The 19,664-nt window shown below is 44.1% G+C and overlaps 1 protein-coding gene across 1 annotated transcript in view; it reads right to left on the bottom strand.

The window, feature by feature from the left end:
• Positions 1-17,376, bottom strand: part of LOC138603722 (voltage-gated inwardly rectifying potassium channel KCNH7-like) — an 85,687-nt gene extending 68,311 nt beyond the window's left edge. The window contains exons 1-2 of the mRNA XM_069675618.1: positions 16,984-17,376; positions 15,989-16,219 (exon numbers count right to left, since the gene is read on the bottom strand). Of these exons, the coding sequence (XP_069531719.1) occupies positions 15,989-16,219; positions 16,984-17,059 (307 nt within the window). The 5' untranslated portion in view covers positions 17,060-17,376. The remainder of the gene's footprint in view (positions 1-15,988; positions 16,220-16,983) is intronic.
• Between the last annotated feature and the right edge of the window lie 2,288 nt (positions 17,377-19,664).

The raw sequence follows: 19,664 nt of genomic DNA, 5'->3' as shown, positions 1-19,664 counted from the left end.
GGAATGACCTATATTTAGTCTCTGGCACGGGGCCTGCAAAGAGTGGCTGTGGAATAGATTTCATGAGAACGAGCAGAGGTTAAACTGGTATATTTGGTTGATCCGGGCAATCATCAAATATTGTACACACGGCTGATACGATACCCGGAGTCGGATTTTAAATCTTTGTCCATTTTTATGTGGATAAACAACAACAAAAAGCCTCATATATGTTGGCTGAAGTGTTGCTTCAGGGATGTAATGTGCAGAAAATATGAAGAGTGGAAAAAGTGCAATTTAAAGATACAAATTAAACTCTCAATTTTAGTCTTTAATGTCAGAATTATTGCATCAGTCTGGATATTATTTAGGCATGGGACAAAATATCAATACTGCAATATATCGTAGTCCTATATTGTGCAATATAATTATCGATAGGTTGGCGCCAAATATCGTTACTTTAAAGTTGTTTCGTTCTCTTTGGCGGCACCTGTGGCAATAAACGGTAATTGCAGGAGCACACTTCCCAGATATCCAGACAGTGTCGCATGTGTGACGTCCACGGTTGGCTCCGGTTGTAACTCTTGATTCTCCTCGCTGACGGTCGCTTTCCTTTTCAGACTGTTTGCTTCATCTGAGCGTCGAATTTGTTTCTTTCTCTTTGGATTTTCACTTATTGTTGAAGTTGTATCTGTAGTCATCCATCTTTTCTTTGTTTGTTCAGCCATAGTAGATTACTGTTTACTCGCAACACTTGCAGAGAGCAGAAAAGCAGCCGCTTAGCTGCGCCGCTTGTGATTTTTTCCGGGAAACTCGCACCAGACACCCAGTCTGTAATCCTGCAAATGCAAAGGCTTTCATCAGTGGGCCATAGGCTCAATCACCATTGTGTTACCTCATTCGGCGATACATAGTGACTTAAATCTCTGAACTCTAAATAGATTTCCCTGCAATTTTGCCTCGCCTCGCAATGTGTCAATTATCGCAGAATCGCTGTATCTCGATATTCTCGTTATCACAGGCCACACATCGCGCACTATATCGTGAGTTATCCTGCGATTCCCACCTTTTTAGAGCAGCCTTGTACTTAATTCAACTTGTCATGATGACTGAGTCAGATGTGTGACTGTAAAGAATGAGACACCAGGGGGACGGTGGAAAAGGGGGATGGGCCCTGAAGGAATGAGTTATCGATCAGAACGACCTGAAAAGCAAGAGAGCAAGGTTTCATGAATTTTAATTAAAATCTATTTGAGGGCAAACTGACTATTTTCTCATTTATGTCACTGAAAATGCTTCAGTTCTTTTCTTTTGTTGTTGACAGGTTTCTGTTGTTTGTTATTTCAAGGGTTACTCAGGGTCACAGGCGCGCCTCTCAGAGTCAGTGTGGACTGATAGATGCAATTAAACGTAGGTGTATCTGCGCCTTGTGTCAGGCATTGACGGATGTAAAAACACTTCTATAAGATCATTCCTATGTAGTTTAAAATAGGCATGAGTTTTAACGGCATTCAGATCCCAGGTTGTTGTTATGGGCTTGTCTCCTACTTCTATCACTCTTGATTGAGACACTCTTGTTTCAGAGACTCTGACACCCACATGAAAAAGAAGAGAGACTTCAGTTGGAGCGAAACGTTATTCGGTATGTCATCTTCCATTTCTAACGAGATTCAAATGTATGTTTAATCAGCGTGATTAGCTCAGTGGCGGTAAATTTGGGAAACAAAAGCTCGCCTACTACTTCCTGGCGGCATACACAACCTCACGCCGTGTGTGCGCTACCAGCCATATATGTAGCCTCAGCGTTTGTTGTAGATTAGTGATGGAAAACGAGAAAATGGCGAATACTCCTTTTGCGCCGAGCAACGGTAAAGCAGCAGCTTTACGTGTTGAAGTTAATTTGCACGTCCTGCAATTACTATTTATCTTGCAGCGCTCATTTGTCAATGAACTTGTTAAGCCGGCATCGGGCTTTCAACCAACTGTTATGGTAACGGTAGTAATGTTTGACGCTCAGAGAAATGGCTCTAAGTTATGTAGTAGGCAGAAAGAGGAAGTCTGTTTGAGGTGGCGAATGGGAGCGATGGATGGACCCAACAACAAAGGGCCTTCACCCAGGGGACAAGGGTTCAAGCCAAAGGTGAAACCAAAAGTAAACGTATGACCCTGTGATGTTTACCCTAACCTAAACCAGCCAACCATGTATTGGGAAACAAACCAGCGCTACCTTGCGTGTTTGCATTGGTAGCACTACTTAATTGACTGACTCAGATTCTGCTTGGATGGCATTTTCACGATCGTACGACTGGTTCCCAGAAGTCTCTTCTCTTCTCCGGCTCTGAGCCCCGTAGGCAGACGTGCCAGGATGAATTTGAGTGTTATGAGGATATATCATGGCTCTTTCAGCAGTTGCCAGGACAACACTACGCTGTACTGCACATAGAGACACTTTTTTTTTTTTATAGGGATGGGAAAGTGAGGGTGTGACAGACAGGAGGAGAGTCACCTGAATGGTTTAAAAATGTAACAGTGAGGCATGCTAAACATTAATGGCAACAAGAGTGGCTACAAATGTGCTTTTCTTGTAAACGACCAATCTGTAGTCCTGCAGCCTCTTCTTCTTCACTGGCAGCCCGGAGAGGCCAATGAGACCGGTTATAAATGAGATCCTCCGTGAGGCATGGACGTAGAGGAAATCGAAGCCTTGGCCACAGCGCGGATCTGTCCGTGTCACTTTAGATTGAGAGTGGGGGGCTTTGCTCATTACGCTGCTTTCTCTCAGGCTCATGAGAACTGATGAGAGGCGAGCAGAGCCGAGCCGAGCGGCCGCATTCAAAGTCACACACCATTTGCCCGGAAACTCGCATATTTATTCCATCCCTTATGGCTTTGTTGGGTGGGAGAATTACTGAAGAGACGGACAGAGGGCGAGGAGGCAGAAGTAGGGCCGGCTGTAATTGAAGGCGCTGGATTGGATTCAAGAGGTCGTCCAATCTGATATTGAGCTGCACCTGATTTCTCTCCCTCTGTCTCACTCATGAGCCAAATTCCGTCTTTGCATCCCTCCCTTTCTCTTCTCCTTCATTTCCTCCTATCTCCCTTCATGCATATGTCTTCCACAGACACAAGCTGTCCGCTGAACGCTCGCAAACACGGCTGAACCTGAAGAGACTGCAGGCGAAACAGAATAAGAGCTTATCTTGTTTGCACAGCGGCGGATGTACAAGAATTGGGGTTTTTAAACGGAGAGCGGTTTCAGTTCCCGAGTCACACCGTCGCATTCAAGCTGCTTCAGGCAAATAACCCGAGTCCTGTGATCATCAGTCATCACGTCTGGCTTCCTCTGAGGCTGAAGAGTCTCATTCGCTGGTTACTTGTTATTCTTAAGAGCGGTTCTCACAGCGGCATCAGCAGAAGAAGAATTCTGCCAGATTCAGTAACTTCAGAGGGAACTCCAATGATCTTAAGTGATATTTCATAAGCGATGCATGTGTGAAAAAAGCTATATGAAGCCTTTTATGGCTACACAAGGAGCTGTTTGAAGGCTGATAGAATTATACGCCTCCAGTAATGTCATTTTAGTCAGCGTTGGGAGACTACAAGTGAAAATATAAGAAAATCCAATGGTTTGATTGTTCCAAATCGCTGGTTAAAGGCTAAAAGCTACAGGCTACATTAGCCGCTACTAGCATAACTCACTCGAATCTCTGGAGGCGAGCGCACCAGCTGGGCGTAAAAAAAATTGGTCTTTTCTGCTCCGTCCGACTTTCTTGATAACAAGTTACATCGAATGCACCAATAGGGAATGTTGCCAAGCAACACACGTCTCCACTCTCTATCTCCAATCAAATTTTCTACAGAAGATAGAAGGAAAAAAAACTTCAACTAAATAAGGAAACTCAGAGTTGTTTGCAGAACATTTAAAATGTTCTCACAGCAAAACTGAACAACACAACAAAGCTTTTGGGTAACTGATCACTGCTGCAATCAATAATGATGAGCATGCCATGTCTGATGTACAGTTATTACATCCCCAAAGTGTTTTGAAAGGCAGCGTTGGCATCAAGTCTGAGCAGAATCAGCACCTGCAGGGCGAGGACAGCGCTGCGTTTCTTTCGGACATATTCCGTAGCTGAGGGGAGAGCGCTTCGATTAATTCAAACAGGACGAAACTTTTTGTTCAGCTCACTTTCCAGTGGGTTGGTCCGATTACGGATGACCCTCTCTCGTTTAAAGTAAAACAACAAGACATGCTGCCAATGTGTTTTTCTTTTAAAGGGCCAGTTCGCCAATTTTCAACCTCAGTCCTATCATGCTATTATGGGGAGCTAATGCCGTTATGGTATGGTAGCGATCCGATTCTCCAACGGGTTTAAAATGTAGACTGCAGACCTGAAAATTTTACGGTAGTGTTTCACTCCAGCGTCTCTCGCTGGGCCGTTCCCTTCAGAGGGAGGGGCGCAATGCACGCTGGGTGTTGTAGGATTGTAGAACGGGCGAAACCACAAGCTCTTGGTACAACTTTCTCCACAGCTGTGGCGCCAATTTCAAATATCATTGCTTCTATTGATTACAGAGAACACCAGCTTTGACTGACAGCGGCTTTTTCCAGTTTTGTAACCTTTACTTTTTCCGTTTGTTTTTTCCGTTGTGTGACTTTCTAAACTTGTGCCTGCTCCATCCCAGGCGTAAAAGATACGCCCGGGTGCAACACAAACAGGGCTTAAGTCTAACTGGTGCACAGGGCGTAGTTTAAAGTCGGCACTCGGCTCCAGAAGAGTAGCATCATGGGTAATGTAGGCGCCAGGTTTTGAAGTGAAAAATCATTGGGATTTCTATGATGTTATGGTCCAACACAAAATAAACTGGGGAAAAAGAAGCATTAAATGTATCTTTAGTTGCATCCTAATGCAAGAATTAATAATACATAAGAAGTGTAAGATGTGTACATTAAATATGTAATAGAGTGGTTAATTAATAACAGGCTCTGATGCTGATGTTTCCATTACACACATGACTTCAGCTGTAGCATCTCCATCCCCTGAGTGATGCATTCTTACATTTCCATCTTTCACTTTAAATGCCAGGAAGAAAAAAAAACTGTGTAATCTGAGCGAGCATCGCCGAAGCACAACCAACTTTAATCTATTTATAGCGTGACATTTTCAGTCTCATTTGCTTTTTGCAAGCGAGAGCCTCTTTACCATGAAGTTGAGCTTATGGATCCTTTATGCAGCGAGGACCCTGAGAGGCTACGACGGCTCCGTTTGAATGAGCGAGGCAGAAACGGCGAGTAAATTTGCGCCGCAGCGACGACAACTGTTTATTTTACTCAGTGAGTTTTAGAGCTTTCCGTAAGACAAGACGGTTTGAATACTTTCCCTCTTAATGGGCAATTTATTCACAGTGAATGCATTCATTAGGAATAAAAGTAGGGAAATTGACTGCAGCTTTAAGTGTAGTTAAAACTTGAGTGCATTATTCAAACAGGTGTAAATAAGGTGCAGAGCTTCTTGGCCAGCTTTTGCTCCTTCATTTGCATTTGTTTTAGATAAGAAGAGATCGGCCCGAGCCGCAAATCCAATTTCTCTCCACTTTATTGTCTCATTACACAGCCGAGCATTAGCATTTAAATAGGCCAAGGGGCGATCTTTTACAACACCCTGCCAAGAGAAAAGGAAAAGCTAAACCTAAAGTCTTGGATAAGATCCAACATTTACTGTAAGGCCGCATAATGGAGTGAATGAGCCAAGGGTAAAGGAATCGATAGCCATTACAGTATGTTTAAGTCTTTCCTTATTGCTCTCAGCCTGCTGTTTGAAACATCTGATACGCCCCGCACCTCACAAAGTATCGCACTGGTCCGAATATAAGACGGCTTTTTCAACATACATCTGAAAAAGTGAGATCGTTTATATTCGGGGTCTCGACTTTTAAAGGCTAATATACGTTCACAACAGTAGACGGCGCCACTCATCTGTAAAGCGAGTGCACCCCTCATGACTGAGTCCAGCTGTCACTCACAGCTACAGAGCCAGAGGTATGAGAGATGGAGAGACACGGTGATCGTCCGGAACAAATGGCTTAAAAGTAGGCAGAGTTAACAACAACTGAGGCGGAGTTAGGTCGCAATCATACGACGGAGTATTAGGGCCACATTGAGGAAAAAAAGATTTCGAGAATAAAGTCGTAATTTTAGGCTATGGTTAGCCTGTATCTTATTTTGAAAGGTAATATCAGAAGAGCAGCCAGCCGCCTGCGCTAAAACGACTAAAATCACGAGTTATGTTTAAATAAAATCACTTCTCAGAGTCCTGGTAGTTATGACAAAGTGGTGCTGATGTTCCGAGAGATTAAATATTTCCTATTTTTGAAACCTTTACTAATGTATTGATATAAAGTGTAATGTGCTTGCGCATTATCACTAGGTAGGAGACCTCGCATGTTCTCGCGAGGTTCATGTATGCTATGCTTCCATGCTACCAGGTGTGTTCAATAAATACAGCTCCGGCTCAAGTTGTGTTAAGCCTGAGGTGCATCATTTACAAGCAGAACTTCACAAGATGTTCACTGTGAGGTTATACTTCACACGCTCCTCATTTTAGTGCAGGCGGCGGCTGCTCTTCTGATATTTATAATATTTAGGCTAACAATAGTCTAAAATTGCGACTTTATTTTAATAAAATAAGTTTAAAAAAAAAGTTTAAATGACTTTATTCTCGTAAAATTAAGACTTTTTTCTCGTATTCTCCATTTTCTTTAATGTGGCCCGAACACTCCGTCGTACAATCGGACAAAACGCGCTTCACAGGCTGTAAAAACGTGAGGCGCAACGCACTGCCTTTTCTGTTGAAGTACGGTTCGGTTCGGGTTTTACTGTTGTTAAAGGGATAGTTCGGTTTGTTTGAAGTGGGGTTGTAGGAGATACTTATCAACAGTGAGTGTACTACATCGTGGGGTAGTGTCAAACAAAGAGGCGTTCTTACTGAAAAGTGAAACGCTGTGAAATATTCAAATATAGCATACAATCGAGACCACTACTGATTTTTAGGTGAGACGTCCTCATCGGTGGATAAATTACGTGTGAAAGTGACCCCATCTGCAGCGGCATACAGTCTAGCTTCCGTGCCGGGCCGTGCTGACCGGCATCCACCGTATGTAATACACTTACTATTGATAAGTATCTCACACAACCCCACTTCAAACAACCTGAACTATCCCTTTAAGGCAACCACTGAATCATTAGCTGTCATTAATGTTATTTGGTAAACTGACAGATCTGTTCCCATTTATTTGGCTAGCTAAAATACTTAACTTTGTGTGCAATAGATTAGTTTTATCTGCATTAAAAACAGGCGGAGGGCACGTGCTCTGGCTTTGATGGAGGGTGAGAGGATGTTCCCAAATCCATTAAACACAGGGGAACAGAGAGATCCATATGGGTACATGAGACCCTCAGAAAGAGGAAAGATCACGGCCATCGGTCACCCCCACAGAAGGCCGGCCTCTCCATTCATCCCACTGCACAATGACAAAAAACACCAATAACGTTGGCCGCGTTTCTGCTTTTTCAACTCGAGCCGCTCAGAGCGTTTCCCCAAAAATGCGAGGTGCTCAGCAACCCAAAAGCAGCGCGCAAAAAGCGTCCCTCTCGTTGAAAATGACTACAAAAAAGCTGCACGGGCCGCTGTACTGCCGTGTACAGTCACACCTAACAGATGGTAACAGAGAAAATAGTCCCGTGGTCCTTAAAGTGACCGCTTCCAAGAGATTGACAGGAGAGTGTGTGACTGAGAAACAGAGCGAAGGTCTGCCCGTTCTATAAATAGACTCACTTCACTTTGATGGTAAATGATTTATTGAAAGTTTGAAAGGCATTTTATTTAATTTAAATGTAAGAGTTTCATCTTAAAGATATTAAAAACGTGATTTTAGTTAAAAGGTAAAATAAAATAAAACACGTACATGCGTCTGCCCGTCTTCCACGCACTACATTATGCATAATGAGTGCAGTATGCTCTTGTTCCCTCACAGGCACAGGTCGTTTCTTTCATTGGTGACAGATGGAAACTAAAAAACATGTGGGATGAAGACGGCAAAGAGCAAAGCAAAGTAGCACTAATGCATCTCTCTGTCCATTAAGGTGCTGGGTGAGTTAAGAAGAGGCTCTATTTAAAGAATATACCAGAGTAATTATGTAAAATACGACATGAGGAAGATGTGAACAGGAGTCGAAATCACAATGACACAAGTTTGAGAAAGCTGTCCTGAGTGCAGTAAACTGTAAATGTCAGACGCAGGGACTTTGCGATAAACTTCTGCCACTTTAATGACAGCCGGCGCCCCCGCAGAGGTCATCCAGATATGTGCAGCGGAAGGCAAAAGGCACAAATCATAAAGCATTAAGAATGTGCCAGAGATTGTGCTGACGAGCGGAATCTCCTTCACGGCCTGTAAAGGACGGCGGGCGATGCGTTTACGCAGACCCCGGGTCAGAGGATTAGAGGGAGGAAGATTGCCTCGCAGAAAGCCCCAGTGGTCCTCCAGGAGGAGAGCAATCAGCTCGCCGCAGTGACATTTCCCCGGGAATTCCAATACAGGGGACAATAGAGATAGGAGATACGGGCTGAGAGCCGAGTGAGTGCTGGAGAGACGGAGGGAAAGAGTTGAAACCTGAACACTTCATATTTAATTTAAGGACCTTTTTCAGTGATTTCTACATTGTTTACATCGACCTCGTCTTTTGTCTTCATGTTTTATATGAAATACTTCACCTTGTTACTTTTTTTGTTGCTCGGTGCAAAAAGAAAACTCGCCACTTTCTCTTTTTTAACGGCTAATCTAAAGGAAAAGTCGCTCAGCTGCAGAGTCTGTGTGTCACCTGCTTGTAAACTGTAAAGCACTGTGAGCACGAAAGCTCACCGTCTCCTACTTCCTGTCCTACTTCCAACCTCACGCCGTGTGCGCTGCAGGTGTTGTCCGCACTGTAAACTGTCCGTTTATGTAGCCACAGCATTAACCAGCACAAGGGCTTGCCGCCGCTGTTAAAGGGCCAGTTCGCCAGTTTTCAACCTCAGTCCTATCATGCTATTATGGTAGGAATAATAGCAGTTTGACTCTGTGCCTTTGGAGGACGCTATCCGCTTCTCCAATGGGCCTGGAAACCTCCAACAGACTACGTCAAACGCATCATCTGGCGGAGGCCAGGGAGCTCGCTAAACTACACTTCCTCAATCTAGGACGCCCGCCTCTGATGTCATGTCTCGTTCAAAATCGTCACGACGATCCACCAGTATATTCTCGTCGTGTTCGGATTCTGTAACGCTCTGAGCTGTTGCCTGCAGCGAAAACGGAAGTATTTCACTCCAGCGTCTCGCGCTGGGCCGTTCCTTTCAGAGGGAGGGGCGCAATGCACGCTGGGTCTTGTAGGAATGTAGAATGGGCGAAACCACGAGCTGTTTGTACAACTTTCTCCACAGCTATGGCGCCAATTTGAAATATTATTGCATCTATCGATTACAGAGAACACCAGCTTTGACTGAGCTTTGAACTGCTCCTTTAACAGGAACACCCTCACTTATAAGCCACCTCACGTAACAGATCGCCTACCTCGATCATCCCGCCGACACCCAATACATCCCCTATCGATGTGGACACACGCGTTAATCAAACTCCAACCTAACAAGGGCAGCAGGTCAAGAGGACGTAGGACTGCAAACTGCGTAGGAGGATTAATGAGCTGCAAAGTGGGGACGGGTGATATCGCAGTGCAAAGAGTAAAGATCGTCAATCATCAAAGGTTTGCATCTTGATTGGCACGTCTGCAATGTTTGTCAATAAAAAGCGGATTTTGTGGTGGTGTACTTTGATGTCAAAGTGTGACGACGCAGAACGCGTCTGCATTTATCAAATCTATGCTGCACAGTCACAGATAATAAATGGCGACAGTGTTTGACAGACAAAGCTTTTCTAACATGCATAAACACAGCACGTCATTGGAGTGAAATATAAGATCAAGCTAAAGGATGAGTCTCATTAAAGTGTCCGTACGTACTTGCTTATTATAAACAGGAGATCATAAGAGCCGTCTGCCTTGTGGAAGCAGGTGTATGACCTTCCCTGGAGAAGCTCTGAGTCAGGTGAGAGGAAAACACGGAGGTAATTAGGGGCCCAGCGTACAGAATGGTAATGAGGCCTTTTCCCCTGCTGCGGGGTCCGGCCGTAAGAAGCCCACCGGCTCTTTGGACTCGAGTCCCCCGTGGGCCGGCGAGTGGAGGGAGGGCGTTTGGCCGTCATTGATTTCCCCTCTCTCCGATGCACCGGTTTTTGAAGATCAATGCAACATGAAGGTATTTGTGTCCTCATTAAAGCTGTTTGCTCCGCGGGTCGATGCAGACTGAACCCCCGGCTCGGTTTGGCAGACAATGCGCCGGCCTGGAGAGGCTTCAGACTCTTACGGGTTCTTTATGCGACTTAAATCATAATAGTAGAGTTTGAAAACACTCCAGTGTGAGAGCACATCCTCCATTCACAACTTTAATAGAGTAAAAGTGATTAAATATTTGCTGGAAAATGTAGCAGTCTTTAAAGATCAAACATGTTTTAGGTTAATTAGCTCAACAAATATTCTCAGAGGGAAAAGAGACAGTTTACTACAGGGAGAGCGCTGATGGTGGTTTGAAAACACGTCTACGTAACAGGAGAAAATCAATGGAGGACGTTCCATGAAGGTGCTTAGAAATAAGGAATGTTTTACAGTCCTGATGCTGATATGAACACAAGGGTGTTAGGTACCTGCTGATATCACGTAGTGTTTAATAGCTCCTTTCATGTGTTAAGGGAAGCTCAGTTCTCCCTTCGAGGGCCATTATGAAAACTTATTTTTCAGAATATATAATGCAAGTATAAATTTTGCCATTATTAGGTAAGACAGCTGAAGAGAGACAGGAAATATGGGAGGAATAGACATGCAGCAAAGAGCCGGGGGCAGGAGTGGAACCTGCGGCCCTGTGTCGAGGGCCATGTGGGGAGCCTGCTCTACGGACTGAGCTACACCAGCGCCCCACTTGCAGTGATTTATAAATGATGTCATCACATCGTTTATCCGGCAGAGTGGGATCTGACTGCATCGTTCAAAATAATCTCAGCACTGTCTGCAGAACATGCTGAGCGGTCTGGCCTATTTATAAGAATGTTAAAGAAGCAGTTCACCCCAGGAAAAACTGTCAGTCAAAGCTGGTGTTCTCTGTAATCAATAGAAGCAATAATATTTGAAATTGGCGCCGTAGCTGTGGAGAAAGTTGTACAAACAGCTCGTGGTTTCGCCCGTTCTACATTCCTACAAGACCCAGCGTGCATTGCAACCCTCCCTTTAAAAGGAACGGCACAGCGAGAGACGCTGGAGTGAAATACTACCGTTTTCCAGTCAAGGACATTGATCGCTGCAGGAAATGGCTCAGAGCGGTACAGAATCAAAAATACTACGAGAATATACCGGTGGATCGTCTAAAAAATCTTCAGGTCTGCAGTCTACATTTCAAACCTGACGATTTTGAACGAGACATGACATCGGAGGCGGGCTTCCTAGATTGAGGAAGTGTAGTTTAGCGAGCTCCCTGGCCTCCGCCAGATGATGCGTTTGAGGAGGTTTTCCAGGGCCCATTGGAGAAGCGGATCGCGTCCTCCAAAGGCACAATTTTTCTACCATAATGGCATTAGCTCCCCATAATAGCATGACGACACTGAGGTTAAATTCCGCGAACTGGCCCTTTAAGAATTGTACTCAGGTGTCACTCAAATGTGTCCCAGATCATGCTCCTACTGTGATTCTCTTCATCTTTTGCAAATGAGCCAATAGATCCACGCCAGATTACGCGTTTAACGTAGTCTGGTGGAGGTTTTCCAGGGCCCAGGGAAAAAATGCAGTTTCACTATCTGCTTCTCAAAAGGCACAGAGCGAAACTGCATTTTTTTCCTACCATAATGACATTAGCTCCCCATAATAACATGATAGTACTGAGGTTGAAAATTGGCGAACTGGCCCTTTAAGAGGGGATATTATGGTGTGTCACATTTTAAGACATGTATACAATGTTACGATGTTGGATGTCCAGACTAAACGTGGGTGAAGTTTCAAATCTGTAGGTAAAAGTAAGTTGGAGTAATCCCCACACAGTTTGTTCTACACGCTGCACTTTGTGACATCACAATCCTCGGCAGGCTTCGGAGAGCTGGCCAATTGGAAGAAAGCGGGCTTGTAGGGGCGGGGTTTCTTAAAGGGACGCAGGCAGAGTTTTTTTTAACTGTAAATTATGCTAAGCTACTCCGCAGGTATCACAGAGTGAAATATGGAAGCTTAAAATTAGCATAATACCCCCCCTTAAATATCCACAATATCGGTGGCTGTATTGTTGTGAATATTTTCCCTCTCAAATCAGTATTGGCCTCAAAAGTCCAGAAAACATCCATCCAGTACTGACCCCATTGTCACAGACCCAGCTATGAGTCAGGTATCTGACATCACTACTGACTGCTATGCTATGATTCTTGTATTGCTTATTCAGTCCCGTCAAAGTTCAGTCAGGACGATATAAAACAAGGCTATGGGTTTCATACTGACAGTCTCGGGAGAAATAGATTAAAACCCACTCAAAAACCACCTGACATCCTCCTCTGCCTTTTCCCGCAAGCTCTTCTCTGTAACCTTATCTCACACTTTCAACCTTTGACCCCGCTCTACCACGTCTCCACGGATACTATCATTTGTGGCTGTTCTGTAAACCGTCTTTGACCTAATCTACGCCACCTCTCTCTCTGTGGGTTTCCTTCTACCTGAGTTTGATTTACACACACACACACATCAACTGTCAAAACAAATCCCCCAGACAGCAGATATGTTTCATTATCCATCAGACAATCCATCCGTTTGTAAGCAGAGATATAGTTAAACCCTTTCTCCAGATAAGAAACCTTCTGTATCACTTCATGTTGTTTCAGCTCACTTTCCAGCTCTGCTCCAATAATCGGGAACACTCAACCTGACAAAAACACTGCTGCAATGTTATGAAATGTAGCGTACCCCATGGGCTCAGCTTAAGTGCGGTTGATTGATTTTTGTTTGATGAGAAATAAGACGCACACACTGCGATATTAAAAAGGGAAAGTTAGATAGATTTGAAGCGGGGTCGTATGAGGCAACTTCAATAGCTTTTGTGTGACCTACAGGAGAGGGCAGAGATGAAGCAGGAATAACAACACGGAAGCTAAACTATGAACCCCTGTGGACGAGGTTACATTTAAGCCGCCTAAAAAAGTCCTTTTAGTTCCTTTGAGACTAGGTGTTCTCAACTGTAAAATAGGGATGTCAACGGTTAACCACTGAGAGTATTAATGACCGGTTATGTATGTCAGTCTTGGGGCCAGACATTGATCTTTAAAAATATGTGTAAAAACGTGTCTGATCACTCACGTTTCTGAGCGCTCCTGAACGCAGCACGACTCAGCGCATCCCCCCGAAACACAGCAGCGAGGGAGACATGCCTGGACTTGTTTACTGCAGCAACTACGGAGACATCTGTGATCGTCCACGGACTCTTATTATCGTGCTTGCGTCCATTAATATTTAAGTTAGTTTTGCACTGATGTTCATGTTACTCTCTGTTAACGTCGGCTTTGGCCGCGAGTGTATATTCTGCTCGGCATGTTGTTGTACAGTATGTCTTTCCCCATATCGCTCAGTCTCGTGTGGTTTTGTTCTTCGCATTGTGAGATCTCATGGCCAAATCTCGCACAAGTTGAAGCCTAGTTCTTTTAATTAAAGCCATGAGCCAGATGTGCAGACTAAAAATCTGACACTGGAAAAAAAGCTTAATATTGTGCTGACTGCTGTGTGTTTGTCATGTTAAATAAAAAGAACATGATGTAACTTCTTTGGGGTCAATTCTGATTGTAAACATTTTGATAATGCACCAGGTCAGAGGTGCAGTGATATTGTAACTGAATGCATGTCTCCAGCTCCCCTACAGCGCTAACAGTGCGCAACACTAGCCTAACTTGAAAATGTAGCCCGCTAACGTCAATAAACGGCCGGTGTTGTGTCCAAGTCTCATTCATGGTCTGATAAACAGTCAATTGTCCTGTATTATTTACGTCATTTGCTTCTTTTTTTCATACAAAATTAGTTGCACAGACAAAAACCAGTTAATGATGGAGACAAAATACAAGTGGAAAATAACTTTTGCAAGTGGAGACAGGCCTTAAGAGAGAGAGGGAAAGTTTCTGTGTTTGTTTGATAAGTTGTTTGTTTTAGCGTCCGCTCGCCTGATCGTTGGGTACAGCAGTGCTCTTCAGCAAGTGTTTTCCTGGCTTATTTGACAATGTTTAAATATAATCCTCATGAGAAAGATGATCGCTGCAAAGCCAGAATTGTTTGTGTTGTGTGTAGAGTGTTGATGTTTATATATTCAGTGTAACTAGCCCGAGTGGAGTTTGATGTCAGTCCGAAGCATAGACTGTATAAATAGATGGACGGTATGACAGCTCCCTAAAAGTGAAGCCAAACCCTCTCTATCGCCCCCTGCTGACTGGCTGCAGTATAGGTCATAAAGCCCGCCTCCTCCATGTTAACAGATGGGACATGAGTCAAACTATAAAATCAAAATACACGTCAAATAAATGTTTCTCTAACATGGTTTCTGTCGTTATAGTTAGTTCTTATCATGCTGATTTACGTCCAAGTGTTCATTTTTCTGACACGTTTAGATTTAATTAGTTATTTGATGTTATAAAAAGGATGATTGACAGCTCTGTTGACAAATACGGCTCCTGCAGACGATCTGTTTGATATGCGTCTGTCAGACCGACACAAGAACACGCCGACGTGCGGGATCATTGCTGTTTTTTTTCCCGATACGTTAAGTGTATGTTTGCGTAGCTCTGGCTCGAAATGATGTCATCAGTCCAAGATGGCAGCGCCCGCCACGGGGGCTATTTTGGCTTTAATTTTGTAGAGCAGATGAAGACGCGTCGTCCATCTTTATATACAGTCATTTGTCTGTGTCACTACATAGCTTAGCTTACTCAGGCGGCTTCTCCAAACAGGGGCCATTCTGACCTCCATCTACTGTAAGTAATTGACTTACTATTGCTACCCCGTTAAGAGAAATCCGAACTATGCCTTTAACAGTAACTGAAAATAAAACTCAATGAGACCTAAAGGGCTTCTCCTACATACAACAAACACCAGAGAAGCACACGTGGGTGATCCCCACACATCGGCCTTATAAAACTATTAATCCTTATTGGTGCCAAAGTGAAACCTCGCCGGTCTTTAAACGTTATGCAAGGAGGCTTAATCATCCGAATACACGCCGTCATTGTTAGAGGTCATCCCATGAACTCCCTTTGAAAGCGCACAATGATGGGACCGGTTTTAACTTTCACTTCGGAGCTCGCTTTGAAAACAATACCAGCTGTCATGCCAAGTCATGATCTGCATAAAGTATTCATAAGCAGCATATGCACACAAGATTATGTAAAGTATGTTAAAGATTTACAGATAGGAGTTTACTATGTGCACGACACTGTAGAGAATCTATGCTGTGTTTTTGGAGAGGTGCAGAGCAGAAGCAGAGAAACCACACGCCTCACTATCTTCACAGTAGTCTTCAGGGAAGTGAGCTACATCCTTCGCAGGGTGCCCTATCCAGCGCAGGCTAATGAACATCTCTCACAGCCACGCAGCGCCTGCATCCTTTCAAAACTGGACTTCACAGCAAAGAAAAACCTTCACAGCTGCTCTTCCTCCCCCTCTGGGTTCTAAATGGGTGCACTCAGTGATTCGCTGCTCTAAAATGCTCCAGATAGAGCCGACTCAGAACTAAAAATTACCCTGTGTACCTGGAGTGTAAGATATTTTAAAGTCACCTGCAGGTGGGTCTGTCGTGCGCAGCATGGAGCACACTTCCTTAATGGGAAAGAGACCGAGAAATAATGCATTTCGTGCACTCACCATCCTTGCGGTGGTAGGTGATCTCCACCTTGCGCTCCTCCGAGCCCAGCAGCGCCTGGGCCACCTGGGCCACCGAGTGGCGGCTGGTGAACTGGCCGTGCAGGAAGTCGCACGTGCACGGCTTCTGCATGACGTCCGGCCGGGAGAAGCCCGTCATCTCGCAGAAGCCGTCATTACAGTAGATGATAGCGCAGTTCTGCACCCGGGCATTGGCTATGATGAATTTCTTATCTGTGGAGGGGCACATAAGGGAAGGGGAACTAGTTATTAAACACGTAGATATGTAAATAAAAGCATTAAAACAACACAGGGGTATGATGACGTGAAAACATTGTACAAAAACATTCACAGCTAGGCGCATGTAATGGGCTTACATGGGATTTTCCTCCATTAATATGGATACAAAATGAAACTTCATAATATATATTGTTTACACTAATAACGTGATTATAAAAGCTTGATTATTGCACCTTCAATCTGAAATGTCCATTTTTTGCTTAGAAAAGCAGATTTATGGCACAAGAGATGACGCTCCCGCCTTGTGTGCAGCATCACAACCTCCAAATAATCCCTGTAAACTCCACACAACTGGAGGATTTAATAGGGGCAATGAATGTATTTGGGGGATATGATCTAAAAGTAATTAAATACCGTAATCCTTCTTCCTCGTGCAGCTTTTTAAACTACAATTTACGCAGGAGCAGGAGGGCACAGCACTACTATTAAACAGCTTGATAAGGCAGCAGGATAATTAACTTATAATGACTTTTAATGGACCTCTGACATGTAGTTTATCAAAAATGACTGGAAAAATACAATTAGCACTTTGTAGTGTATCTGCACCACAAGCCTTGTTGTTAATAAAGAAGGCCTATTTGCTGATGGTTAAATAATTGTTCTGAGGATGCAGGATGCAGCAGGACAGACACAAAAGGCAGGCAAGCACAAAACAACGCACCCACACAGCACTGGGCACCAGGGAGAGAGATACTCACTTTGTCCTTCGAATTTCCGGATAATTACTCCTAAAAATGTGTTTTGTGGCGCAACATGACCCCTCCGGACAGGCATGGTTCCCCTCCAAAATAAAAGATGATAAAAAACCTAAGAGCGAGCCGGTCCCCCTGAACGCCTTCCGTCAAGTTCTAGCAGGTGACGACCGAAGCCAGAGGGGCTCCCCGTTTTCTTTGTCACCAATCAGTCATCCTCGCCAGAAAATCTCCCCCCCTCTGCCTTGTTTTCCCCCCGTGCTTCCCTTATTTCAACTCCGACGCGTCCCCGGTTGAGCGCATCGCAGAGGCTTCCCTGCGCTCCTCGCCGATGTGAAGCTGCAAAGAAAGGAGTCGGTAAACCGCAGCTTAACCAACATTTCCCCGTCGCTCCTCGAAAGCTCTGTCGGCGCGTGAGTGGACGTGTGCGTGTGTGCGCGCGCGGGGGTCTATTGTTGTGAAAGGAAGAGTGATGGTCTCTGAGGCCAATGGCTGAGAGGACTGACGGACCGGAGAGTCGCAGCACAGACACTGAGAAGGGAAAAACCCACATGGGTGCGTAGACAAAGCGGCAGACGGAGAGATAGAGGAGGCAGGGCTGCCTTGTAACGGAGTACAGTAACGCGTTACTAGCATGCTCCCTGTTTAGTCTCACGAGCGAGCTTAGAGTTAGCAGCGACATTAACGTGTAATTGCCTTCCATTTTATCTTATTACACTTAAAAATAATTATCCCGATATTAAATCTTCTCTCAGTTCATTTTCGGACATAATGTTGTCACACGACGGGGCTACTTAGCATAAGTTTAACTGCTAGCTAGCTTAAGTTTATCTGCCAGTTAGCTTGAGTTTACCTGCCAAAAATGAAGACACTTGCTTTTATTTTATGATGTGAATGATGCAATAAAGCTAACAAAAAGGCAATTAATCACGAAGATGATATAAAACTTTAAAGGGTTAGCCTACATTACCTTTCGGAATTTGGACAGAGACGGAGTTTGTAGCTGAGATGATAGAAGAGATAAACGTGTTGACACGACGGGTTGTGTGTTCCCATCATTGCCGACTGTAATATTTCCCACTAAGCAGGTGTTTTAAGGTTTTTTTTTGACACTTTCATTTTATAATTCAATACAGCGAAATTTAACACAGAAGGCAATTAATCACGAAGACGACATACAACTTTAAAGAGTTAGCCTACTTTTGTAATTAATGAGTGATTAATTATGGCGCACCTGTGACTTTTCTCCGGGTCACGAGCCCAAGAGTGTCGGAGGAGTGACGTCAAGTACAGCATACGCAGGTGTATCGCGTGTCTCATTAAAGGACAGCCTATGGCCACAGCCTGTCCTGTTTGAAATATCTTCCCCAGCCCAGAGTGTCTTTGCTTTGCTTTCCCGCACACACTGTTTGCATAAAAGAGCTCACTCTGCCTCAGAGTTAAGAGGCGCTGGCCATGGTGCTGCCTAGGCATTTCACTTTTCCTCCCAACAGTGCTGTTTTGTAAGCGGCTTATACACAGTGAAAAGTCAGGGCAAGGGCTCAGCGCCTTATTTGAGGACACTTTATTGGGACATATTGTAATTTACAGACATATGTGCAGGAAGTTTGGGACAAAACAACCTTGATAATATCTTTTATTATTGGATATCGAATCCCTCTTAGTTAGTTCTGTTACTTAATGATGATTCTAAATTAACCCTGTTTGACAAACAGAGGAAGATCTGGCTTTCTGGTTTAACCACAACAAAGAAAATGATAGCCTAAGGCTGGCTCCCTCCTCACTCACTTAGTATTCATCAGTGCTTAGCCTGTTTTCGTGATATAGTAATGCTGAAACTGTCTGCAGCGAGGATAAACAAAGCGAGGTCCTAAACCCTTAGCCTCTGGAGAGATGCAGCATCACAGATTTCCAACCGAATGATCTCAGTGCCTCAGGAATCAGTACTCCAGTGGTGAAGTGTGGTGTGTTAAGTTTGAACAGAGACCGCGGGGGGTTGAGGGGATGTTCTGAAGGGGTGTTCTGAAGGGTACCTGTGGGTGAGTTTGAGAGCGGGTAGATGTGTTGGGGTGGTGGGAGGAGGGATTTTTACACCATTGAATAAATACTCTGTATCACCAACATGCCGGTACTGAAATTTATCACAAACATAAAATAAGCAATAAGGCTACATTTGCTTCTGTCCAGGCCAAAAGAGAGATAAAAATCTACTTTGTATAAAGAAAGAACCATTTTAAACAAAGGCAGAAAAAAACATTTTAGCTCTCAATTTATTCCTCTCTTTCCACTTTCCTTTCAGATTCAATTTATCGTCTCCCTGTTCTCTTTTAAGTGCTTCACTCTAAGACAAACAAACACAGAGTGTCTAGTGAAACATCTGTCCTGGTCAGCTCTCCCTCCATCTGGTCCATTGAGAAAACAATTCAACCAGCACAGACACGGGGGGGTTGGAGAGAAGGCGGCATATGCTGCTTTTACGACCTTTTGTTTTAGCAATGAATACAGTAGATTCCTTGCGCAGGCAGCCTCTGTTCAATTATTTTTCCTTGTCGCACATGACAGCTTTCTTTCTATACAAAGTGTTAGTTTTTCCCCTGCGGTTTACGGCCTACATGTTGGTAAGATTCCATTGGTTTCTTTTGCATGTTTATCCGTATTAATTTAACCCAAATCCACTTATATTTCAG

Source organism: Semicossyphus pulcher, unplaced genomic scaffold (assembly GCF_022749685.1).
Source record: "Semicossyphus pulcher isolate SPU_LCO1_2020_fin unplaced genomic scaffold, fSemPul1.0.p SCAF_24, whole genome shotgun sequence".
Lineage (NCBI taxonomy): Eukaryota > Metazoa > Chordata > Actinopteri > Labriformes > Labridae > Semicossyphus > Semicossyphus pulcher.
Note: the sequence above shows the minus strand (reverse complement) of the source record. Positions and strands in the feature narration are given on the sequence as shown.